This window comes from Salvelinus sp. IW2-2015, linkage group LG2 (genome assembly GCF_002910315.2).
Source record: "Salvelinus sp. IW2-2015 linkage group LG2, ASM291031v2, whole genome shotgun sequence".
Lineage (NCBI taxonomy): Eukaryota > Metazoa > Chordata > Actinopteri > Salmoniformes > Salmonidae > Salvelinus > Salvelinus sp. IW2-2015.
This window is the reverse complement of record NC_036839.1, coordinates 13,943,301-13,970,544: the sequence shown is the minus strand read 5'-3', so window position 1 is coordinate 13,970,544 and position 27,244 is coordinate 13,943,301. Positions and strand designations below refer to the sequence as shown.

At 41.8% G+C, this 27,244-nt stretch overlaps 2 protein-coding genes across 4 annotated transcripts in view; one reads left to right on the top strand and one right to left on the bottom strand.

Annotated features, from left to right (window-relative positions):
- LOC111974756 (sodium channel protein type 2 subunit alpha-like) overlaps positions 1–20,462 on the bottom strand; it is a 54,418-nt gene extending 33,956 nt beyond the window's left edge. For 2 of the 3 annotated variants that reach the window (XM_070447259.1, XM_024002741.1), the window contains exons 1-3: positions 3,284–3,368; positions 3,063–3,191; positions 1,926–2,017 (exon numbers count right to left, since the gene is read on the bottom strand). In XM_070447259.1, coding sequence (XP_070303360.1) covers positions 1,926–2,017; positions 3,063–3,191; positions 3,284–3,363 — 301 coding nt within the window. In that variant the 5' untranslated portion in view covers positions 3,364–3,368. Of the gene's footprint in view, positions 1–1,719; positions 1,812–1,925; positions 2,018–3,062; positions 3,192–3,283; positions 3,374–5,054; positions 5,174–5,719; positions 6,034–20,201 lie in introns of those variants that run through there. The other variant, XM_024002750.2, reaches the window with a different exon arrangement.
- Positions 20,463–22,587: 2,125 nt separating this feature from the next.
- slc38a11 (solute carrier family 38 member 11) lies at positions 22,588–27,194 on the top strand. Its single transcript, XM_024002728.2, has 12 exons — positions 22,588–22,763; positions 22,879–23,002; positions 24,604–24,678; positions 24,782–24,916; positions 25,066–25,131; positions 25,323–25,429; positions 25,523–25,602; positions 25,796–25,866; positions 26,078–26,239; positions 26,353–26,465; positions 26,595–26,726; positions 26,818–27,194. Exons 1-12 carry the CDS (start codon positions 22,719–22,721, stop codon positions 27,094–27,096), a joined length of 1,389 nt encoding a protein of 462 aa, XP_023858496.1. The 5' UTR covers positions 22,588–22,718; the 3' UTR covers positions 27,097–27,194.
- Positions 27,195–27,244: the final 50 nt, after the last annotated feature.

Genomic DNA, 27,244 nt, shown 5'->3' with positions numbered 1-27,244 from the left:
AATAAAAAACTAATCAATCTACGCACAATACCCCATAATGACAAAGCAAAAACAGTTTAACTTTTATTTTAGCAAATGTATTAAATTTAAAACTGAAATATAACATTTACATAAGTATTCAGAAGCTTTGCTATGAGACTCGAAATTGCGCTCAGGTGCATCCTGTTTTCATTGATCATCCTTGAGATGTTTCTACAACTTGACTGGAGCACCTGAGGTAAATTCAATTGATTAGACATGATTTGGAAAGGCACACACCTGTCTATATAAGGTCCCACAGTTGACAGCACAGGTCAGAGCAAAAACCAAGCCGTGAGGTCAAAAGAGATTTCCGTAGAGCTCTGAGAATAAGATTGTGTCGAAGCAAAGATCCGGGAAAAGGTACCTATACATTTCTGCAACATTGAAAGTCTCCAAGAACACAGCGGCCTCCAACATTCTTAAATGGATGAAGTTTGTAACCACCAAGACTTCTTAAAGCTGGCCAAGCAATCGGGGGAGAAGGATCTTGGTCAGGGAGGTGACCAAGTACCTGATGGTCACTCTGACAGAGATCCAGAGTTCCTCTGTGGAGATGGGAGAACCTTCCAGAAGGACTACAATTGCAGCACTCCACCAATCAGGCCTTTATGGTAGAGTGGCCAGATGTAAGTCACTCTTCAGTAAAAGGCACACGACAGCTCACTTGGAGTTTGCCAAAAGGCACGTAAAGGCCTCTCAGACTATGAGAAACAATATTTTTTAGTCTGATGTAACCAAGATTGAAATCTTTGGCTTGAATGCCAAGCATCATGTCTGGAGGAAACCTGGCACCATCCCTACGGTGAAGCATGGTGGTGGCAGCATCATGCTGTGGGGATGTTTTTTAGTGGCAGGGACTGGGAGACTAGTCAGGATCGAGGGAAAGATGAACGGAGAAAAGTACAGAGAGATCCTTGATGAAAGCCTGCTCCAGAGCACTCAGACTGGGGCGGAACAGGACAACGACCCTAATCACACAGCCAAGACAAGTCTCTGAATGTCCTTGAGTGGCCCAGCCAGAGCCTGGACTTGATCGGAAAAAAACAATTGAATCCATTTTAGAAGAAGGTTGTAACGTAACAAAATGAGGGAAAAGTCAAGGGGTCTGAATACTTTCCAAATGCACTGTATGTATGCTGTACTGTAGATATACCAGTGTGCTATAAACCTTACTAAGAGCTTGGATCAGAAAATATGTCTCAATAACAAAAGCATGCATGTCTGTGAGGGTGGACATGCATCACGATTAGCTCTGACATATGACACACCCTTACTAGACCAACAGCACAGTCAGGAGAAGTTGAATGAAGGCAGACACCCCAGTCAGGGAGGACAATGACAAGCAACCATCCCAAACAACACAGGAAGGAGAGGAGAGCTGGACAGCACCACAAACGCAATTACACAAGCTGGATGTAAACAGTCTCATGCAAACAAAAATCGACTAGACCCCCCAAGTCTGTTCTTGAGAAATAAACAAATTAATAAATAAAATAGTAGGTCTAAAAGCAAGGAATCCTTTCCATTTCAAGGAACTGCTTCAGATTTCTGCTTTTACTGGCCATATTACAGCATGAGAGGCAAACCATCAGACCTAAATAAAAACGTAAAGGTGAAGTGACCCTTAAACTTTGATGGAGTGAGTAGTACATTACCACCCTTTGGCCCCGAAACCTTAACCCTTAACCTTGCTCTCACCTGGGATGACCGATATAGTTTTCAAAGCTCGGAGAACCCTGAACGTTCTCAGTGCTGAGACATTGCCCAGGTCCACAAACTCTGTGACATATCTGTAATAAGGGGTAGGTCACAAACAGACGCCATGACAGGACAACAAAGAGCAGTCGGAGGAAACATGACACAAGGAAGGGGCTGGCTGACACCTGGCAGCAGGCACTCCTTACCTGGGATAACTGAAATAGTTTTCAAAGCTCTTAGTACTCTGAAAGTGCGAAGAGCTGAAACATTGCCTAGGTTTACAAACTCTGTTACATACCTGCAGGAAAATTCACAATTACAATAGAGCTTGTGTAGTTCAGGAAAAAAGACATTCAATGTTACATGGCAAGGGCCTTAAACCCCTCAAACACTATTACATGGTGGGATAGACAATAGGTGTGAGGATTCTGAGGACATTAAACAAGGATTAACACTATCAAAGTTCAGGTTAGTCTGAGCAGTATGAGTGCCTCAATATTCATCATGTCTACATGGTATTGTAATAACAGGGTCTTGCAACCATCCTAACGCAGTATTGCAATATGACTGTTCTCTTGTGTAAGCCACCAACAATGAATGCACTACCAACACAAAGAATAAACCAAGTTGGCATGTTGCCCCTGAACAACAAACAGAATCGATGTTGTAATCTAAATCGACATTTACCCTGTACTTGTTGTAACTCATCTGCCTCAAGCAGCAAAAACAAACAGTAGTGAAGTCTGGTAGGTGTTAGTAGAAATACATGTAGGCAAAATTACTAGCAGTGTAGAAGTGGGTTTGTTGTGAGAATTTTTTATAGTGAACATTAGTGACTGTACAGCAGGGGTCCCCAATTACATTCAGCCTGGGCCAATTTTTCCTTGAGCGGATGGTCGGGGGGCCAGGACAAAGTTATAAATAATTTGTATACTGCAAATTGACCGCAAGAATTCCAAACAGATTTAGTATTTGACAAAAACAGAATAATTTCAAACCTTGATTACATTGGGACACAATTACATATGCCTCTCTATTTATGCTTGGGAATACTTGGGAACAGATTTCCTAAATTTAAATCACTTTCGGGTTGATTTTCTGGTGATTTTACAGTCTTTTATGTCCAAAAAATTATAAACAAAAAATATATACTTTGGGGGCCAAATAAAATAACCCGCGTGCTGAATTTGGATCGTGGGCTGCCTATTGGGGAACCCCGGTGTACAGTGTGGCCAATAGTTACACACTGTAGGTAAGTAATAATATCAGAAGCTAATAATAGTCCTTATTAAAGCTACAAACTCCTGTTACTGATCATAACAGGAAAATGAGAGAATACTTACGCCATGACAATAACACAGAAATCCAACCAGTTCCATGGGTCTCGGAGAAAGGTGAACTTCCCTACACAGAAGCCCCTTGCCAGAATTTTTATAAGAGATTCAAATGTATAGATTCCAGTGAATGTGTACCTGTTGGAAACAAAGAGGACTGGTTAGTCTACATAGATTACTGTGTGTGTATTGTGGAAGCGTGTCGATTTAGGGGTAAGACGATGACTTACTCTACATTCTTTGTCCATTCCGGGGGCTGACTCAGGGTCATAAACGCACAGTTGGTAAGGATTGTCAACATGATTACCATGCTGAACAATGTGGAGGCAGTTGTCAAGGAAACTGAACTGTCCAGACCTATTGATTCAATATTCATTACACATATCATGCAATACAACACTTGACCCTGGCATAGAACGTACACCTCTCACAACTAGGTGATAATGCCCGAGGAGCCTGTGTTTGGAGGATATATTGTGCCACCGCCTTCGAGGGCCTTATCACTTTTATACAACGGGTTACCAACATATTCAAATAATGATTGACATATTTTTGTTGGAAATGTTATTTTGATGCATTTATTCATACGGTTTCATCCTTCCACAAGATATAGTCCCGATACAAATCTAAGGCTGCTTCCCAAGCCGGCTGGTCGTTTTTTCTATCGGTTCGGTTGCCAGAGACTCGACCCAGTCGTTCAGTCTTTTTGTTCTGTATCTAAGGACGCTACCCAGTCGTTCAGTCTTTTTGTTCTGTATTTATGGACGCTACCCAGTCGGTCAGTCTTTTTGTACTGTATCTAGAGACGCGACCCAGTCGTTCAGTCTTTTTGTTCTGTATCTATGGACGCTACCCAGTCGGTCAGTCTTTTTGTTCTGTATCTAGAGACGCGACCCAGTTGTTCAGTCGTTCGTTCTAAATGTGCTATTACAAATACTGGCTGGCAACGTTCTTATCCCTTCTTATCCCTTCTTATCCAACGTTCTTATCCCAACTACGGCTAACTTACAGTCACATCAAAAAGTGCAGCCAGAATAACAGCAAAGTAGCTGCATTTGCGTTTGTTTAAGCTGTTGTCTGGATACATTTATTTGGATACATCCATATCAATGAGCTAATGAGGCACAATTTCGCCTGGCATAGAAAATGTGCTCACTCGTCAGGACACTGTTGTTCAGAGGAGCTAGCCAACAACACAGCTAACACAATCACTTCAAACTGAAGCTGGAAAGACAGCAAATTAGCTGCACTTCGTTTTGTTTTACCTGTTTTCTATTGACATTTCTTTGACACGTTCATTACTTTGGGACAGCTAGAGATCGAATTTGCATATTGAAACAATGTTACAAATGTTGGAGAGACAGACAGCAAGGTTTATACAAATCTCCGTTGTTGAAAATGAAATGTTAGTCTAAAAGAAATGTGAGATAATGTCTAGATGCTTTTTTATAGTGGAGATCAAGTTTATAAATTGCTTGGCTGGGCTGATGAGACAGTGAATTGCACAGTTAACAGGCATTTTAACGTCATAGATTTAGCCGGTGGTAAGTTGTGGAATAGACACCGGCTGGAATACGGTTTCAACCAATCAGCATTCAGGATTAGACCGACGCGTTGTATAAAGTGCATTATAAACTGGGTGGTTCGAGCCCTGAATGCTGATTGACTGACAGCCATGGTATATAAGATCATATAACACGGGTATATTTTAACTGCTCTAATTACGTTGGTAACCAGTTTATCATAGCATTAAGGCAGCTCAGGGGTTTGTGGTATATGGCCAATATACCACGGCTAAGGGCTGTGTCCAGGCACTCCGCTTGCGTCGTGTATAAGAACAACCCTTAGCCGTGGTATATTGGCCATATACCACACCCCCTCGGGCCTTAATGCTTTAGTCATTATCTGTACAAACAAGATACAGACATACGATATAGGACACATATTTATTTGACCTCAAAAACATTAAATGTGGTTAATCTTTTTTTAATCGAAGGATATGAGTGTACCAAAACCTTAATTGATATTCTTCTAAGAGGGTTGAAGGGGTTTAAGACATACAATGCAGGAGTGGCGTTGAAGCGGAAGATGGCCTTCCCTCGGTTCAACACTATAAAGGTCTGTGAGAGAGAGAGAGAGAGCGAGAGAGAGACTGTCAACACATATTCCTGGTCACTTAGGAGTGATGGAAATTATTCACAAAAAGAAGGACAACACAACACCAGCTTCTGTTATTGCTATAGCACACATTGTAGAGCACAGTGGTACTCTGTGGTGTCGTGATATGTCTCCGTTGAAATTGTCAGACGGGAGCCCTATCAATCATAGCTTTTCTGTCACCCTGGATACAAAGGCTCTGGATGGATGACAGTGTGCTTCATCACTTTGTCCTACACGATAACAACTGAACTTGGATCTGACAACAAAGAAAGCCTGTGCTACTGCAACTCTGGGTAATCACAGTGCCTGACACATAGAGATCTCTCACTGCACAGCATACACATGACAGGATAGACAGTACTAGTTTGCATAAACATAAACTCTCTGCTCAAAATATGACATGGATCCAAATGCTTTCCAATACTGCCTTAACCCTTCACAACTCATCCAAACATCCTCTCCTTGGTTTCAAAGCCCAGCTCTTTGGGATGACTAATCCCACTCACTTTCTGATTGCTGTAGAAGGTGTCCAAGTCCTCCAGTGGTGTGGACACCAATCCTTTGGGAATGTCCCCATATATGAGTGGCAGTGATTTGCCAGCCTCCAGGTCACTGCTGGGCTTAGGCCCGTCGTCGTCATCGTTGTTGGGCTTCGCCTTGGACTTCTTGGCGTTCTCGTCAGCGATCCGCCTCTCGATGGCATCGAGGGACTCACGACAAAACGGGCGGAAGCTGTCTGGTCCTGGCGGTACAAGCAGCTGTGCCATCATTTCATCCTGCACTTTCAGAGTGAATGGCTAGCCTCCTACATTAGAAAGGGCTGAAGAAACAAGAGGGAGAAACTCCAGTAAGAGGCAAGTGTAGTGACTGAGCGTCGACTACTGAGGCAATGATATCCTAAAAACGACATTCAACCTGAAAAAATATTTCTGTTGCAGGAAATGTGCAACCTTTATAAGTGCCTAACACACTGACTTGGACAATATGATTCCATTATAATCTTACACTTACAATCATCCAATATCACACAGGTACCAGTGAGAAGGAAAACAAAAATGCTTTCCATGCCACTCTTTGGCGGCCAAACCATCAATATGAGGTACTTCACAGTCTATTCTCCACACCTATCACTTCACTTTTTCTAAAGAAAACAACCCAATGAGTGGAGGAGAGATCTGGCTGTGGACAGATCCCACAGAGGACAAGTAGCTGGTCCTAAAAAGTCTAGAGAGACCTGGCCATGCTCTTAAATCCACAGCAACGACCTGGGAAAAATTCAATCAGATGTGACATTATAATACATGGGATTAAACAGAGGGATTTTGCATCAGATGCGACTTCTAGTTTAACCCATTACTCTCTGTTCCAGAGCCAATCACACAAACAACAGCTAGGAGGCATGATCTCGTTCAGAGCCCAACGTTTCCACTATAAAATGTCTCAGTGTAAAGAGTAGGGACGAGACAGAGGGAGAGGCTGAGTTTCCAAATAGACTCAGAGAGTAGTAACATGATGCACAGGGACACTGCGATGGTAATATCAATAATCCCTTTACTACTGCTTCTTCTGCATCTGTCACATCTGCTTTATCACTCTGTCATTGGCTTTACAGTGCAATAAAATACATTGTTTGCCTTGTCGGGTCCAAGATATCAATCACTAACACACTGGTCAATGCTGGATTGGATTTAACATAAATCACATCAATATGTCAACATAGTAAAACCCATCAAGGGATTTAGTGAAACGAAAGCAGTTGTTGTAACCTCTGTGTGAGGTGTCTTTGTGCTCTGTTATGGCAGATTATCATATCTCCCCATATTCTTCATGTGAGTGGTGTTCTTGTGGGTTGTGAATATTAATGATTTGTTAAAACAGAAAAGCAAATAAATACATTAAATACGTTATACTAGAAATACCTTTATTATCACAGCTGTGATGGACTAGTTTGACTCTTTAGCCAGCTGTGCACAAATTGACCCTGAATTTGGAATGAACTCATAAGTGTCTATGATCGGCATTAGTACTGTATACTACTCACGCATCTTCTAATCAATTTAATGGCTAGTAGCCGCATATAATTTTCCTTCATTAAATGGAAGAAGTCATCAAGAAATGGCTTTCCAGTAAAAGTTTTTCTGTACAGAATTTGCCAGTTGTAACTGTGTACGAAATTCAGCCACAGTAGCTTATTTAAAATTCATCCTATTGTTGGCCTTACTGCATATGACAAATTGACCTCAAAGCCAAAGCCAAAGCCAACCTTTATACTATAGTTACCAAAAGGACAAAAATAAATTTTGAAAACATTCAGACTACTCTATTCTGTACAGTACATCTTCCAAATGGGATAGGAAATATATATATTCGCAACAGTTGAATAAAGAGTTTCACAACAGTTTCATTAGGACATAGTCATGGCATTTATATTGCTTGTGGTTAGACATCTGAGTGCATGCACTGAAGGGGCAGAGCACATGCATAAGTAGCAGCAGTTATGAAAATAGTGCAATGAACAGCTGACACCTGCTTCCTGAATAATAGAACCAATTATTCAGAATTAAATATTTTATATTGTAAAATTAAATAAAACATAGATATCATATTCAAGCCTTGAGGGGTGACAAGTCTATCTAATATAGCCAAGATTTTCATTTTCTATGACCCGAAAACAGCTTCTGGGCATAAGATTTGGCTGTGGATGTACCTGCTCATTCCGGACCAGTCCCTAATCCCCGGGACTCAAAAGAGAAAGAGACGGCGCAAGAGAGGCAAAAGAGTGGGCTCCCTGATGAGACTACGTCGGTGACTAAATGAAATGCCTCTACCCTCTGTTCTATTGGTGAACGTACAATCACTATCCTATCAACGGGACCTGAAGAACAAGGACTTTGTCAAGAGTGCTTTGTCAAGAGTGAACGGCAGCTTCAGGTAAGGTTAAGGGGGGAGGTGTGTGTCTCTTTGCTAACAATAGCTAGTGTGTGATCTCTAATGTTAAGGAAGTCTCAAGGTTTTGTTTGCCTGAGTTAGAATACCTCATGATAAACTGCAGACCATACTATTTACAAAGAGAGTTTTCATCTATATCGTAGCTATCTATTTAGCACAACAATCCGGCTGCACTCAATGAGCAGAAATGCTTACTTACAGGCTGTAACCAATAGTGCGAAAAAAAAAGGTGTGTGTGTGTGTATGTGTGTGTGTGTGTGTGGTGGTGTGTGTGTGTGTGTGTGTTGTGTGTGTGGGTGTGTGTGGTGTGTGTGTGTGTGTGTGTGTGTGTGTGTGTAGGTAAGTAAAGAAATAAAACAACAGGAAAAAGACATTTGAGAAAAGAGTAGCAAGGCTATATACAGACACCTGTTAGTCAGGCTTATTGAGGTAGTATGTACATGTAGGTATCGTTAAAATGACTATGCATATATGATGAACAGAGAGTAGCAGAAGCGTAAAAAGAGGGGTTGGCGGGTGGTGGGACACAATGCAGATAGCCCGGTTAGCCAATGTGTGGGAGCACTGGTTGGTCGGGCCAATTTAGGTAGTATGTACATGAATGCATAGTTAAAGTGACTATGCATATAAGATAAACAGAGAGTAGCGGCAGCATAAAAGAGGGGTTGGGGGGGGCACACAATGCAAATAGTCCGGGTAACCATTTGGTTACCTGTTCAGGAGTCTTATGGCTTGGGGGTAAAAACTATTGAGAAGCCTTTTTGTCATAGACTTGGCACTCCGGTACCGCTTGCCATGCGGTAGTAGAGAGAACAGTCTATGACTGGGGTGGCTGGGGTCTTTGACAATTTTTAGGGCCTTCCTCTGACACCGCCTGGTGTAGAGATCCCTGATGGCAGGCAGCTTTGCCCCAGTGATGTACTAGGCCGTACGCACTACCCTCTGAAGTGCCTTGCGGTCGGAGGCCGAGCAATTGCTGTACCAGGCAGTGATGCAACTGGTCAGGATGCTCTCGATGTTGCAGCTGTAGAACCTTTTGAGGATCTCAGGACCCATGCCAAATCCTTTTAGTTTCCTGAGGGGGAATAGGCTTTGTCGTGCCCTCTTCACGACTGTCTTGGTGTGTTTGGACCAATCTAGTTTGTTGTTGATGTGGACACCAAGGAATTTGAAGCTCTCAACCTGCTCCACTACAGCCCCGTCGATGAGAATGGGGACGTGCTCGGTGCTCCTTTTCCTGTAGTCCACAATCATCTCCTTAGTCTTGGTTATGTTAAGGGATAGGTTGTTATTCTGGCACCAACCGGCCAGGTCTCTGACCTCCTCCCTATAGGCTGTCTCGTCGTTGTCGGTGATCAGGCCTACCTACCACTGTTGTGTCGTCAGCAAAGTTAATGATGGTGTTGGAGTCGTGCCTGGCCATGCAGTCGTGGGTGAACAGGGAGTACAGGAGGGGTCTGAGCACGCACCCCTGGGGAGCTCCAGTGTTGAGGATCAGCGTGGCAGATGTGTTGTTACCTACCCTCACCACCTGGGGGCGGCCTGTCAGGAAGTCCAGGATCCAGTTGCAGAGGGAGGTGTTTAGTCCCTGGTTCCTTAGCTTGTGATGAGCTTTGAGGGTACTATGGTGTTGAACGCTGAGCTGTAGTCAATGAACAGCATTATCACATAGGTGTTCCTTTTGTCCAGGTGGGAAAAGGCAGTGTGGAGTGCAATAGAGATTGTATCATCTGTGGATCTGTTTGGGCGGTATGCAAATTTGAGTGGGTCTAGAGTTTCTGGGATAATGGTGTTGATGTGAGCCATTACCAGCCTTTCAAAGCACTTCATGGCTACGGACGTGAGTGCTACGGGTCTGTAGTCATTTAGGCAGGTTGCCTTTGTGTTCTTGGGCACAGGGACTATGGTGGTCTGCTTGAAGTATGTTGGTATTACAGACTCAATCAGGGACATGTTGAAAATGTCAGTGAAGACACCTGCCAGTTGGTCAGCACTTGCCCGGAGCACACGTCCTGGTAATCCGTCTGGCCCCGCAGCCTTGTGTAGGTTGACCTGTTTAAAGGTCTTACTCACGTCGGCTACGGAGAGCGTGATCACACAGTCGTCCGGAACAGCTGATGCTCTCATGCATGCCTCAGTGTTGCTTGCCTCGAAGCGAGCATAGAAGTGATTTAGCTCGTCTGGTAGGCTCATGTAACTGGGCAGCTCGCGGCTGTGCTTCCCTTTGTAGTCTGTGATAGTTTGCAAGCCCTGCCACATCCGACGAGCATCGGAGCCGGTGTAGAATGATTCAATCTTAGCCCTGTATTGACGCTTTGCCTGTTTGATGGTTCGTCGCAGGGCATAGCGGGATTTCTTGTAGGCTTCCGGGTTAGAGTCCCGCACCTTGAAAGCGGCAGCTCTACCCTTTAGCTCAGTGCGAATGTTGCCTGTAATCCATGGCTTCTGGTTGGGGTATGTACGTACAGTCAATGTGGGGACGACGTCCTCAATGCACATATTGATAAAGCCAGTGACTGATGTGGTGTATTCCTCAATGTCATCGGAAGAATCCCGGAACATGTTCCAGTCTGTGATAGCAAAGCAGTCCTGTAGTTTAGCATCTGCTTCATCTGACCATTTTTTTATAGACCAAGTCACTGGTGCTTCCTGCTTTAATTTTAGCTTGTAGGCAGAAATCAGGAGGATAGAGTTGTGGTCGGATTTACCAAATGGAGGGCGAGGGAGAGCTTTGTACGCCTCTGTGTGTGGAGTACAGGTGATCTAGAATTTTTTTCCCTCTGGTTGCACATTTAACATGTTGATAGAGATTTGGTAGAACTGATTTAAGTTTCCCTGTATTAAAGTCTCCGGCCACTAGGAGCGCCACCTCTGGGTGAGTGGTTTCCTGTTTGCTTATTTCCTTATACAGCTGAGTGAGTGCGGTCTTAGTGCCAGCATCTGTCTGTGGTGGTAAAAAAACAGCCACGGAAAGTATAACTGAGAACTCTCTAGGCAAGTAGTGTGGCCTGCAATTTATCACAATATACTCTACTTCAGGCGAGCAAAATCTAGAGACTTCCTTAGATTTCGTGCCCTAGCTGTTGTTTACAAATATGCACAGACCGCCCCCCCTCGTCTTACCGGAGTGTGCTGTTCTATCCTGCCGATGCAGCGTGTATCCCGCTAGCTGAATATCCATGTCATCATTCAGCCACGATTCCGTGAAGCATAGGATATTACAGTTTTTGATGTCCCATTGGTAGGATATTCGTGATCGTACCTCGTCCAATGATTGCACGTTGGCGAGTAATATTGACGGTAACGGCAGCTTTCCTAGTTGCCTTCTGCGGGTCCGGACGAGGCATCCGGCTCTTCGTCCTCTGCGTCGCTTCCTTTTGCGAATAATTGGGATTAGTCTCCCCACAGTCTGCCCTGTGGGGTGTTTGGAGAATATCGTGTGAGTCTTGCTTGTTGTTGTTGTTGAAGAAATCTTCGTCTAATCCGAGGTGAGTGATCGCTGTCCTGATATCCAGAAGCTCTTTTCTTCCGTAAGATACGGTTGCAGAAACATTATGTACAAAATAATTTACAAATATCGCGAAACAAAACACATAATAGCACAATTGGTTAGGAGACCATAAAACGGCGGCCATCTCCTCTGGCGCCATTTTTCTAAGCTACAGGACCGTTTCACTGGAATATGTTCCGGGATTCATCCGATAACATTGAGGAGTTTACCACATCAGTAAACAGCTTCATTAATAAGTGCATCAAAGCGACGTCCCCACAGTGACCGTACATACATATCCCAACCAGAAGCCATGGATTATAGGCAACATCCGCACTGAGCTAAAGGCTAGAGCTGCCGCTTTCAAGGAGAGGGAAACTAATCCCAACGCTTATCAGAAATTCCGCTATTACCTCCGACGAGCCAGCAAACAGTCAAAACATCAAATACTGGACTAAGATCAAATCCTACTAAGTCAGCTCAGACACTCGTCGGATGTGGCAGCTCTATTACTGATTACAAAGGGAAACCAGCCGTGAGCTGCACAGTGACCTGAGCCTATTTGATGAGACAAATTCCTTCTATGCGCTCTTTCGAGAAAAGCAACACTGAACCATGCATGAGAGCCCCAGCTGTTCCGAATGACTGTGTGATCTCGCTCTTCAGGTTAATATTCACAAGGCCGCAGGCCAGACGGATTACCAGGAGGTGTAATCAGAGCATTCGCTGACCAGCTGGCAAGTGTCTTTACTAATATTTTCAACCTCCGCCTGACCCAGTCTGTAATACGTAAAATGTTCAATCAGACCACCATAGTCCCTGTGCCCAAGAACGCCAAGATAACCTTTCTAAATGACTATCGCCCTGTTGCCATGAAATGCTTTGAAAGGCTGGTCATGGCTCACATCAACACCATCTTCTCAGACACCCTGGACACACTCCAATTTGCACAGCACCCCAACACATCCACAGATGACGCAATCTCTATTGCACTCCACACTGCCCTCTCCAACATGGACAAGAGGAACATTTGCATGAGAATGCTGTTCATTGACAATAGCTCAGTGTTCAACAGCATAGTGCCCTCCAAGCTCATCACTAAGCTCAGGACCCTATGACTGAACACCTCCCTCTGAAACTGGATCCCGGACTTCCTGATGAGCCACCCCCAGGTGGAGGGTAGGCGACAACACATCCACCATGCTGACCCTCAGCATAGGGGCCCGTCAGAGGTGCGTGCTTAGTTTCCTATAGGGAGGAGGTCAGTGACCTGGCTGTGTGGTGCCAGGACAATAACCTCTCCCTTAACCTCAGCAAGACAAAGGAGCTGATCATGGACTACAGGAAACAGTGGAAGGCCGAGCACGGCCCCATTCACATTGATGGGGCTGTGGTGGAGCGGGTCGAGAGCTTCAAGTCCCTTGGTGTCCACATCACTAAGGAATGATGTGAAGAGGGCACAACAATGCCTCTTTCCCCTCAGGAGGCTGAAAAGATTTGGAATGGATCCTCAAACAATTCCACAGATGCACCATTGAGAGCATCTTCACTGGCTGCATCATCGCTTGGTATGGCAACTGCTTGGCATCTGACAAGTGTATTAAAGCCAGTTAGATTTGAATTTAGATCTAAAAAGGACATTTTATTGCTCTGCCAGTTTTTGATGTTTCCTTTCATGTGTCCTACCAATTATTATTGGATTATTCACCATGGCAACCAATTGTTAGTATACAAATGGAACTGAGAGTTGGCTTTGTGGAGATCAGACCATTCTAATTTTTGCAAGGATATTTATCAGTTTTTGACCAAATGTAAGTCAGAACAAATACTTATTTCATTTTTATAATATTCCTGTTGCTATTGTTCAATGTAAATACAAGAAATGTGTATGTAAAGGGGCAACTTTCTTCACCAGTTGTCTTACCATTTTGTACAATTATGCGATTAATTTCAATGTTAATTCTCCTAAGAGGAATTATGGTGTGTTATTTTTCTCTTAATGTAAATTGTGTATGGAGATTGCTGACATTAATGTTTATTGGATTTACATTGTAGTAATTTTCTCTTTCTTTAATCCTGTTTCCCTCTGTACACAGACCACATGAATACTCTGTTTCATCATTACTCCTAGACTGGGCTTCTGTGTCTGTCATCACTCTTTGACCAGAGTGCAGTCCGGTATCTGTTTACTCCCAGTGGCCTATCCACACATTAGAGAGTACCAAACTCCGTTTCAACAAGACACTACAGAGGGTAGTGCATAAGGCCCAGTACAACACTGGGGCTGAGCTCCCTGCCATCCAGGACCTCTATACCAGGGGATGTCAGAGGAAGCCCCTAAAAATTGCCACCCAAGTCATAGACTGTTCTCTCTGCTACCGCACAGTAAGCGGTACAGATGCACCAAGTTTGGAACCAACAGGACCCTGAAAAGTGTCTTGCCCCAAGCCATAAGACTGCTAAATAGTTCGCCCGGGTAGCTATTGGTTAACTATTTAACTATCTGCATTAACTCTTTTGACATCACATACACATCTGCTACTGTTTATTATCTTATCCTGTTGCCTAGTAAATTCATCCCTACCTATATGTACATATCTATCTCAATTACCTTGTACAACTGCACATCAACTCGGTACTGGTACCCCTTGTATATACAGTAGCCACGTTATCGTTACTCATTGTGCATGTATTCCTAGTGTTATTATTTTTCTTTAATTTCTCTTTTTTTCTCTGCATTGTTGGGAAGGGCCCATAAGTAAGCATTTCACTTAGTCTACATCTGCTGTTTACGAAGTGTTTGACAAATACAATTTGATTTGATTTCAGATCATCAAAAATGTTAACCATGCCATTGTATTTAGGTTAAAGGTGAAAAGTTGAAAAAATATAAATATTCCAAAAATTCCTTTACGTTGATGACTTTTTGCAAATCCAATCAGTTTTCCACATTGATTCAAAATCATCACATTGAATTGTTTTGTTGAAATGACATGGAAACAATTTTGATTCAACCAGTTTGTGCCCAGTAGGTACCTTGCTCTACAATCAAAAACATAGATATAATGGTACAGTAAATAGGGACATTCCAATTAGTATGATATGTAAGTTATAGATTGTTACGAATTTGCTAAATGTATGAAATGTTACGAATGTATATTTGTTGTGGATAATGTTAGCTAGGTTGCTAACACTAACATTAGAGTTATGGGTTAAGGTTAGGGTTTAACTTAAGGTTAGGAGTTAGGCTAACGGGTTAAGGTTAGGGTTAGGGGAAGGGTTAGCTAATATGCTAAGTAGTTGCAAAGTAGCTAAAAAGCAGTAAGTAGTTGCAAAGTTGCTAATTAGCTAAAATGCTAAAGTTGTCTGTGATGAGAATCAAAAATGCAACCTTTACATTTACATTTAAGTCATTTAGCAGACGCTCTTATCCAGAGCGACTTACAAGTTGGTAAGTCGGTTGCTAGATGTTAGCTAAGTGGCTTGGTGGCAAACGCTAATGTTAGATAGGTGGCTAAGGTTAGCCAGGCTGGGTGTTAGGGTAAAAGGTGGTAAAGGTTAAGGTTAGGAGTTAGGTTAAAGGGTTAAGGTTAGGGTTAGGAAGGATTAGCTAACATGCTAAGTAGTTGCAAAGTAGCTAAAAAGGATTAAGTAGTTGCAAAGTTGCTAACATGCTGAAATGCTAAAGTTGTCCATCGTGAGATACGAACATTCAACCTTCGGGTTGCTAGACGTAAGCTAGGTGGCTAGGTGGCTAATGATAACATTAACAAGGTGGATAACATTAGCTAGGCTAGGGGTTAGGGTTAAAGGTTTAAGGTTGGGGTTAATGGAAGGGTTAGCTAACATGCTAAGTAGTTGCTAATTAGCTAAAATGCTAACGTTGTCAATGATGAGAACCAAACACGCAACCTTTGGGTTACAAGACGTATGCGGTATACTTTAGTTTCTGCCTTAAGTAACCTTCTTTCTTATGTAACTATACCAAACATAACATATCATACTAATTTCAGTGTCCCGGATTTACATTTACTATATTACGACCAGTCTATGAGACCAGGCCGAGTCATTTGTCTCCTCTCATTACTGACCCCAAATGACAGCACGTTTGTTTTCTCTGTCTTTCACCATGCATAGCCCTGTCCTGTTCATAACAAAACCTGACCAGGGGCCTTGACCTCAGTGGCTGACAACCCCAGCCTTCCCCTTCCATGTTTCACTAATTCTAACAGGCTCCCCGCTTTCACATGGACCCACATTAAGTTGGGTCGAGTGGTCTCAAATAGAAATTAGTCTCAATGTAGTGAAGCTTTTTAGTCTTCTCAGGCAAAATGAAAAAGTCTGTGCGAAAAGTAGGCTACGTCTATTGACTTGATATGCAATGCATTCGGAAAGAATTCAGACCCTTTGACTTTTTCCACATTTTCTTATGTTACAGCCTTATTCAAAAATATATAAAATTGTTTATTTCCCTCATCAATCATCAACACACAATACCCCATAATGACACAGCAAAAACAGATGTAGAAATTTTAACAAATGTATAAAAATAAAAAACGGAAATATTACATTTACATAAGTATTCAGACTCTTTATTCAGTACTTTGTTGAAGCACCTCTGGTAGCGATTACAGCCTTGATTCTTCTTGGGTATGACACTACAAGCTTGGCACACCTGTATTTGTGGAGTTTATCCCATTCTTCTCTTCAGATCCTCTCAAGCTCTGTCAGGTTGGATAGGGAGCGTCGCTGCACAGCTTGGGTTCACGATTGGGTTCAAGTCCGGGCTCTGGCTGGGCCACTCAAGGACATTCAGCCACGCCTGCGTTGTCTTGGCTGTGTGCTTAGGTTCATTGTCCTGTTGGAAGGTGAACCTTCGCCCCAGTCTGAGATTCTGAGCACTCTAGAGCAGGTTTTCATCAAGGATCTATCTGTACTTTGCTCCGTTCATCTTTCCCTCGATCCTGACTATTCTCCTAGTCCCTGCTGCTGAAAAACATCCCCACAGCATGATGCTGCCACCACCATGCTTCACTGTAGGGATGGTGCCAGGTTTCTTCCAGACGTGATGCTTGGCATTCAGGCCAAAGAGTTCAATCTTGGTTTCATCAGACCAGAGATTCTTGTTTCTCATGGTCTGAGAGTCCTTTAGGTGCCTTTTGGCAAACTCCTAGCGGGCTGTCATGTGCCTTTTACTGAGGGGTGGCTTCCGTCTGGCCACACTACCATAAAGACCTGATTGGTGGAGTGCTGCAGAGATTGTTGTCCTTCTGGAAGGTTCTCCCCTCTCCACAAGGAACTCTGGAGCTCTGTCAGAGTGACCATTGGGTTCTTGGTCACGTCCCTAACCAAGGCCCTTCTCCCCTGATTGCTCAGTTTGGCAGGGCGGCCAGCTCTAGGAAGAGTCTTACTGGTTCCAAACTTCTTTCATTTAAGAAGGATGGAGGCCACTGTGTTCTTGAGGACCTTCAATGCTGCAGATCTGTGCCTCAACACAATCCTGTCTTGGAGCTCTATGTACAATTCCTTCGACCTCATGGCTTGGATTTTGCTCTGACATGCATTGTCAACTGTGGGACCTTATATAGACATATGTGTGCCTTTCCATATCATATAAAATCAATTGAATTTACCACAGGTGGACTCCAATCAAGTTGTAGAAACATCTCAAGGATGATCAATGGAAACAGGATGCACCTGAGCTCAATTTCAGAGTCTCATAGCAAAGGGTCTGAATACTTATGTAAATAAGGTATTTCTGTTTTTATTTGTAATACATTTGCAAACATTTCTAAAAAACAGTTTTTGCTTTGTCATTATGGGGTATTGTGTGTAGATTGATGAGGGGAAACAAATATTCTATCAATTTTAGAATAAGGCTGTAAAGTAACAAAATGTAAAAAAATCAAGGGCTGAATACTTTCCCAAATGCACGGTAATTGCCATGCATCAGCAGACGTTTTAACAGCTTCTTATTTGTGCGAAAGCATTTTGGCATTTAAGTGCCATATTGCCTACTATAGCCGACCATAAACCACATTGAAAGTCCAACCCTACTGGACACAGACGTCAATGCAACGTCTATTCCACGTTGGTTCAACGTAATTGTATTGAAATGATGTGGAAAAACGTTGAACCAGTGTGTGCCCAGTGGGACGTGAGTTGTTTAGTCTATTATTAAAATAAACACAAATCACTTTGTCAACAAAGCAACTACTAGGCTACTTTCTCTCGTGGATGGGAGCTGTTGATTGAGGGATTTGAGCGGGTTATTTTCGCGCATGTGCTGCTGTCTATGGTGCTGCAAGTTTAACCGCACTAGGCTAAGTGCAGAAATGCCGGTAGGTCTAGCAAAAATGCCTGATATCCCCTTTACAGTGGCTGCTGGTTGTGTGAATGTCAACGATTTATTCTCCATTATTTCACAAGAGATATGCCCAAGTAGGAGAGATTAAAGAGTTATGGCATTACCCACATAAGAGTCTAGAATGATGTAACGATTAAAATCATACTCGTTTTAGGGCGCATATCCCTTTTTGTATATGATGTTACATTTCATGACTAAATATGCGTGTTGATATAGTTTACTCATGCATGCAAACACATGATACGATTATGGAAAGTTGAGATAGGAATTTCAATTAACAATAGCACTAGGAATTGCTATTTTTTCTTATGCTTCAACAAAATGGTACAAAATCAACGTTCTAAGCTGTCAACAGCAAGCAAACGCAGAGGTGAAATACATAGCCTAAAGATATGCTATCTGGTCAACCAGTCAAACAACAGATGAGAATGTATGAAGGACCATTATCATATTCAAACCATTATCAGCAGCCTATGGCAACACATTCATGACATCTGATTGACTGTTACCATAAACTGTTAAATCAAAGTTGACATGCAGCCTGACACACTGTTTCTTCTGTATGGTAGGCTATAGCCTATGTCTCATCCAGAAGGTGCTCCCTGGTAGGCTGCGGAGGGAAGGTAAATATCGGCGAAATAAGTGGACACAACAACAGAAAATGAAAAAGGGTGCGTGTACACACCCGAAAATGAATGTCTAGATTTCGGCTAATCTCAAATGTGTTTATATGACCGCATGAGATGTTACATGAGGGAATCAAACAGGTTATTTTATCAATGGCAGATTTTCAATACGAAGGGGGGGGGGGGGGTAAGCTGCTATCGCTATACTTGAGGCTTTAGTTATTTCCCTAGAGAGGGCTCATAGCAAAATCTCAGCCCTACCCAGAGCCAACACCCTCAATCCACCCTTCCCATTCACATACACGGCAGTACTATAGCCAAGCGCCCGCAAACACTGCTTGCATCCCTTCTCAATTTTTAAGAAAAAATTGGCTACTTTGTCGAGTGATTGGGGACGCGTGATACATTTAGGTCGTCGGCGACACTATAAATAATGCAGGCCTATACATTATGATGAGTTCGAACAGACTGATTATGATTTATAGCCTACAGATATATGTATATTGATGTGTTATGACAGGCCTATGTCGCAAGATTAATAAATAAAAACGTATTTTCCCAGTGGGATAAAGTCGAAATCATGTATTGACTGATATATGTTCAGTTCTCATAGTCTTTCTTCGGCAATAATCATATTACGGCCTATCTAGTCCCAGGGGCCGAAGTGTCGGCTACAGTAGGTTATCGTTGTCTGGCTGTTCCATCGTCTGTAGCCTTTTTTGCCACTGTTGATATGAATCTAACAGGTTGGAATACCAGGAAGTGACACCCTCTCTAGGTGGGTCAGCTGGAACAATCTGTTTAATAAACCTGATACAGAAACAGAATTAGAGGGGGCAATATTATGATCACAGTGATCGACAACATTCGATTGATATCCGCTCTGACAAGGTTAAATTAGGCTACAGTAGGGAACAAGTATAATTTGTGGTGAACTATATCTTCTCTGGGAGATCAAAAATGCCGAAAGAACAATGTTGTCAGAGGCTATACTTCACGCCTGATCCAGTGTTTGATCCATTGACATAAGAATGAGGTTTGATCACAAAGCTGTCATAACTAGCAGGATCATAGTATTATCTTCTAAAGAGCTTATTTTACCCAACAAGACAAATTCACTTCAAAACCTACGCCACAGTTGTTCTTTTTAAATGAATAAAAGATCTGTAAACTCTGGTAATACCCTGTCAAAATGACAAGATGCCCATAATAAAGATTACCCTAAACTCAATTATTTCAGTAGATATACCAAGGTCTATCAAAATTATTTGAATAGGACATATATAGGTTAGGCCTACGCATCATGGAACATTCAGTTACCAATAATTGATCTTTATTGTTTAAGAGCCTTCCAGGCATCTTCTTTCCCCCTATTTTTCCATCAGCTTTGACGCATCACTTTTGGAAAAAAAGGGACAGCTCCCTCTCCGTTTTCTACTGAGAAATTAAATTACTGTAGAAATAAATACTTTTTTGGAGAATTACCTAAATTACGCAGACAAAATTTCCCACCTTTGGGCAGCCCCATGGCATCCATTCTCATCCCCTGCACCCACCATTAGTTTGTCATCCAAGAAGGGGAAGAATCCGCCAATAATCGCCAGGCACGCCTTGATGTTGCTTTCTCCCCAGTAAAAACGTGATTCGAGGACACATGTGGATACTTGATTAAGTCAAAAGGTTTTCCTCTCTATAATGTAGTATTTCCCAGCGATGGACCCCCCAATAAAATCTCACAGGAGAGCGTCATGAAATTGCTGGCAGCACTGTCGCCTTGTTCAGAGCATTCTGTTGCGCTTCCGGTTGTTGCCGGGTACAAATGACTGCAGAGATGCAGGGTTGTGTGCGTGATCATAAATAATGTCTGCTGTGGTCGTGGATGTCGGGAAGAGATAATAGAGAGCCAGCCTACAGTTTGGTATCACTGAACTGGAGATTACATGTACCTGTAACACCGTAAAAAACATAACAAAAGTGTCAGATCGTCATCTAGTGATGGGTGAGGTAGGGGTGTTTTTTATCATTATGATACAGCTAAAGGCTTCGCTACACACTGTCACTACCATGTGTGCGTTGTCACTACCGTGTGTGAATCCATTTCGTTTTTCTACCCTTTAGTAGCCTAGTCTTGTTATCATGATTTTGTATAGCCTAATCTAAGAAAACATAAAATACCCACTTTGATGCATCTATTACTCTTTTATTAGATGTTTGATAAGAGACTGATAAATAAGAAGGCACGTATTAAAACGTGTGAATATTGCCCTCTGTCATTCTACCTCTGAAATACACCCAAGATCTTCAAGTTTTCTGAGGGCACCTAAGGGGCTGCAGGCAGCATTGTTCAGGGATCAAACGGAATGAAATGCTGTTTTGTGTCATTCGTCCAATTACTGACGTGCAGCAACCATCAACTCTGTATTTTCAGAGAAGACAGTGTTATTGAACTTCTTGATAGTTTTCCATTCAACATCAGAGGATCGGTTAAGTCTGATCCTGACTGGAGATGTGTGAGTGTGAGTGAAATAGTTAATGAAGGAAGCACATCTAGATTTGTGTCGCCAATTGGGTAAAATGTGTTGGTTAAACTCTAATTTGGGTAAATTACACTAACACTACTTTTTAATTATATGCAATTATATTAATTACATCATGAATCTCTAAAGGTTTTGGTCCTTTCGTTGCCAAAGGGGCCCACGCTGATGTATGACTAACAAACCGCTCTGTGACATTTACAGACTTCCCTGTTAAATGTTTTTCCCAGGATACTTTTTTTTCCATTCAGGGGACATTGCTGGGTTCATGTTGCTATAGCACGGTTGACCAGTGTGTGAGTTTCCACCATGACCCACTTCTCTGAATCATCAGCAACTACACAGACACGTTCAGTCATTTCTAGGACATCAATGCTCAGAGACAGGGACTCTGATGGGTGGTGCTCTAAAGAGCAAGCGTTTGTCTGAGTGCCAGCCAGATGATGTGGCCCGGACTGAGCGAATGCAATCCTGGGTAGGACAGCATGCATTATGGGAAAGCAAGAGTGTGATGGGAAACTTTGAAATGTGCAGTGATGAGTGTGATCTCAACTGCTTTAAATGTTCCAAATACTTTAATAACTGATTGAGACTTTAATGTTTTTCTATATCAACATTGGATGGTGGTGTCATGTTATACACTCTTATAAATTGAAGAACAGCTCATCACACATACAGTAGTGAAGCCTAACAACACATTGTACTACTTTTGATATTATTTAAAGTCTTCATTCATAACACATTTGTATTGTTGATACCACAGACAGACACGATTTTATTTCAGAAGTCAAATCGTTTTTGTTGAGTTTAATTTTGTGTTTCTGCTTTGTTTTTCTACATGTGACTATCTTTCTGAGAAAAATAAAAACATGTCTGACCTAAATTGACTCTAGCCTTTTAGGCCTTCTCATGTCAGCTGACTTGATCACACTGGGGTATGTACAGTAGGCTACAATTCTTTCATAATGGAACAATTGATATTAACACATGACCAAAACTCTATGAACTCTTTGAAACCCTCACAAATGTTAAATAGAACCCAACATATTATTTATTCCATTGTCCCTAATTGCAAAGGACGTATATGCCTATTTTTATTATCCATTTGGTGTAGAATTTGTTCGTTTTTGCATATTCACTCCTTCAGTTGAACAAATAAATACTTTGGATACTAATCTTTTAAAGCTCATTTCACTAGACTGGGTATGTGTGTCGAATGCAGCTTACAGGTTGGACGCGTTCCAGACACACAATTCTGCGCAGGTCTATAGTTCACGTCTCAGGAACCACATGAGTATTATAATGATGTTGTAATCAGCGCAACCCAATGCAGAAATTGTCTAGACCTATCAGGAACGCACCCAGTGTTGTACTAAGCCATTTAGGGGCGCTGTTGCCATCGTTTTTCATGGGCGAACTTAAACAACTCCGATCAGGAAAGTTTTGAACATTCTGCCCAGTTAATCAATTTCATGGCAGAGATGCGGATAGAACGTTTATAAATTGACGGAAACACTTAGAACACCTGGTGGCATAAAAATGAGTACATCAATACAGGAAAGTGGAGGCCGGGAAGCTCAACAGGTAGGCTGCCGACTTACTATGATACGAATAGGTTTACTTTTATTGTTCCTCACGATTACCACCATTCTACAACATGATGTGTTAATTGTGTTCAAATGTGTTAATTTGACCCTAGATTGAGAATGGCGAAGGGAAACCGCTGCTTGCTTCACAAAAGGTGGTTGGAGGAAAAGTCAAAAGTTCGATGATATCAGCCTCTTTTAATTTCATCAATTCGATAATAGGATCTGGAATAATAGGTAAATTAGTGTTTATACATTCAATTGTGGGATCAACATGTTTGTATTTCAGTAGCACAGCAGAATAGACCTACTGGTGACAATAGCTGCAATGACACCCTTCTTGAGAGGGGAGCACCTGTTGCTAGTTACTGTCTAATAAGTTGATCAATCATGTTACCCAATAAGATAAGCAAGTTATATATGTTGAACATGCAGGATCACATGATTTCCTGGGAATAGAAAACATCATAGGACCTACACTACCGTTCAAAAGTTTGGGGTCACTTAGAAATGTCCTTGTTTTTGAAAGGAGAGCTTTTTTTTGTCCATTAAAATAACATCAAATGTATCAAAAATACAGTGTAGACATTGTTAATGTTGTAAATTACTATTGTAGATGGAAACAGCAGATTTGTAATGGAATATCTACATAGGTGTACAGAGGCCCATTATAAGCTACCATCACTCCTGTGTTCCAATGGCATGTTGTGTTAGCTAATCCAAGTTTATCATTTTAAAAGGCTAATTGATCATTAGAAAACCTTTTTGTAATTATGTTAGCATAGCTGAAAACTGTTGTTCTAATTAAAGAGGCAATAAGACTGGCCTTCTTTAGACTAGTTGAGCATCTGGAGCATCAGCATTTGTGGGTTCGATTACAGGCACAAAATGGCCAGAAACAAAGCACTTTCTTCTGAAACTCGTCAGTCTATTCTTGTTCTGAGAAATTAAGGCTATTCCATGTGAGAAATTGCCAAGAAACTGAAGATCTCGTACAATGCTGTGTACTACTCCCTTCACAGAACAGCACAAATTGGCTCTAACCAGAATAGAAAGAGGAGTGGGAGGCCCCGGTGCACAACTGAGCAAGAGGACAAGTACATTAGAGTGTCTAGTTTGAGAAACAGACGCCTCACAAGTCCTCAACTGGCAGCTTCATTAAATAGTACCCGCAAAACACCAGTCTCAATGTCAACAGTGAAGAGGCGACTCCGGGATGCTGGCCTTCTAGGCAGAGTTGCAAAGAAAAAGCCATATCTCAGACTGGCCAATAAAAATAAAACATTAAGATGGGAAAAAGAACACTGGACAGAGAACTCTTCAACATAATTTCAAAAGGGTTTTCTAATGATCAATTAGCCTTTTAAAATGATAAACTTGGATTAGCTAACACAATGTGCCATTGAAACAGAGGAGTGATGGTTGCTGATAATGGGCCTCTGTATGCCTATGTAGATATTATATTTTAAAAAATCTGCCATTTCCAGCTACAATAGTCATTTACAACATTAGCAATGTCTACACTGTACTTCTGATCAATTTGATGTTATTATAATGGACAAAATGTTTTGCTTTTCTTTCAAAAACAAGGACCTTTCTAAATGACCCCAAACTTTTGAACGGTAGTGTACTTCAGCCACATTGATCAGCCCCTGGGTGGTTGGCCCCTGCATCATATGACCACTGACATCATAATACTTCCTTTGTGCTTCCAAAATTCTTTCTAAATTGTATGACTCAACTTTTTCTGTCAGTACAATGAAAATATAAACTCTTAAAAAATATATATTTTTGAATATGTTGTGATAACATGATCTGTTATTTAATTTGTTTTTCAGGTTTGCCATACTCCTTAAACCAGGCTGGCCTTCCCCTTGGCCTTTTTCTCCTGGTTTTGGTAGCATTTATTACAGGTAGGTTCTGTAATGGTGACAACTTTGATGAACTCCCTTTTACGATAAAATGTATTTAACTCAACAGCTAACATTGTGGCGTTGTCCTGTTTCTTCCTTGCAGACTACTCTATCATCTTGTTGATTAAAGGAGGGAATCTTTCAGGGACAAATAGTTACCAGTCACTTGTACGTAGCACTTTTGGTATCACTGGATTTCTGGTTCTGTCTTTATTGCAGTTTCTATACCCTTTCATTGGTAAGTCTTGAACGGAGGTGCCATTTTAAAGTAAATCAGAACTACTTACAACCAAGATTTTATGAGATTGAGCAGTCTCATACAAACTGATATACAGGTACTGGTTGGGACTTGGATTGTAACATAACCACAATGTGTGTCTTCCCCAGCTATGATCAGCTACAACATCATAACTGGTGACACATTGACCAAAGTGTTTCAGAGACTACCTGGAGGTACAGTTGTACAGTTGTACTTTAATGTAATATATCTGAACAAATTCAAGCCACAACTTGTGTGCATTGATATGCTAATACTGTGACAGTAAAAAATAGGTCACAGTTTTTCTGAATTAAGTGCAAACACCAAGGCCACGTTTGTTAATTGCATGTTGCAAATTCATATTTTTCATACATGCTATTTGCAGTTGGACCGGGCCACATACTTACAGAGAGACATTTTGTCATCGCAGTATCCACTATTCTATTCACATTACCCCTGTCTCTTTTCCGGAATATATCAAAGCTGGGAAAGGTAAGACTTAATCACATATTGTCACATTTATTTAAGTAGTCATTGACTCACTTTATCATTTGTGAGCTAAAGCATCTATCTATGTGATTCCAGGTGTCCTTACTGTCCATGGTGTTGACTGTTTTCATCCTCATCACTGTTATCATCAGAGCAGCTACCCTGGGACCACATATGTACATTATATTACTTAACACTGTCATAACCTATTCACTCACATGCTATATCATATTCTAATCCAATCTGAAACACATTCAGTTTTTATTTTATATTTCAGTCAACTAAACGACTATTGAAACCACTTACTCTGGAATTAGAAAAGCTTAAAATGGATAACAACATGTTTATCCAATTACTTTGTGCCCTTAGTCCCCCTACAGAGAATGCGTGGGTGTTTGCAAGGTGGAATGCGATTCAGGCCGTTGGTGTTATGTCTTTTGGTCAGTTCTCGTCTACATCAACTGTATATTTGTAAAGTACAAGTAATACTTGCTCGAGACAAAACGACCCATACATGTGTACATCTTCATATTGTATGGTATTGGCTATCAAGTTTCATAATCAAGGAACTCCACACAAAACGACCACACAAACATGTAATTTGGACTGTTCATAGGTTGTAATACTTTGCCATATCCCTTTGTTCCATAGCCTTTATCTGCCATCACAACAGCTTTATGATCTACGGCTCTCTGACGGAACAGAGCCTAAGTAACTGGTCTCGTGTCACCCACATGTCTGTTGGTTCGGCTATGATTGTCAGTATTCTGTTTGCTGCGACTGGCTATGCTACCTTCACTGGGTACACGCAAGGTAAAACACAGCACATAGAATTCTAGAACCATCTTGTGGCGTTAGACCCAAGTGCATCCATATACACACTGCCTAAGGAGTACATTTTTCTGATCGCCTCTTTATATTTTCAGGTGATATCTTTGAAAACTACTGTGGGAACGATGACCTGGCTACTTTTGGTCGCTTCTGTTTTGGCATCAGTATAATAACAACTTTTCCTCTGGAGTGTTTTGTGACTCGAGAGGTATGACGTTATTTATGCACATGCCACTTCATATGGCACAGGACAGTATGTTGTGGCGCAGTGTTCATAGATTTTAGTGCACATCACCCTGTAAAAATCAAGTCCTTGTTCTCTCTTTTATGTTTGCAGGTAGTATCCAATGTTTTTTTTAAAGGGTCTCTCAACAACCATGCCCATGTGGCGGTCACCTTGCTCATAGTTGCAGCGTGCACAGCATTATCCTTGGCCTACGACTGTCTGGGTATTGTTCTGGTGTTAAATGTAAGCCGGATGACCTTTTGAATTGTTGTAACTTATTTCTCTACTAAAATTGCAATGCTTATCTTTTTAACAAATGTTTTTTGTCTTCCAGGGTGTTGTAAGTGCCACACCTTTAATTTTCATCATTCCATCAGCTTGCTACCTCAAGCTTTCCACAGAGCGCTGGTTCCAAGGTGAAAACCGCATCCCCTGTCTCATCCTCATAGCTGGTGTCTTTGTCATGACAACTGGTTTGATCATGGCGGTTATGTTCCCCCAAGACTGCTCCCATGGTGCCGAGATGTTTTACTGCGCAACTTCCAACCTCTCCATATCCCCGACACCACCCACTGAGCTACTCTTTCAGAATTCAACTCAGAATTCTAGATGAAACGTTGTTGTTACACACTGGGGTTTTGTGATATGACTTTGTATGCCCATTGTATCTATTACCTCTGCAATGAATGTGTGTGTCATAATTTATGCTACTATTTGTGAAAGTGCCATAATGCAATACATTAATCAATTTGTATATCAGA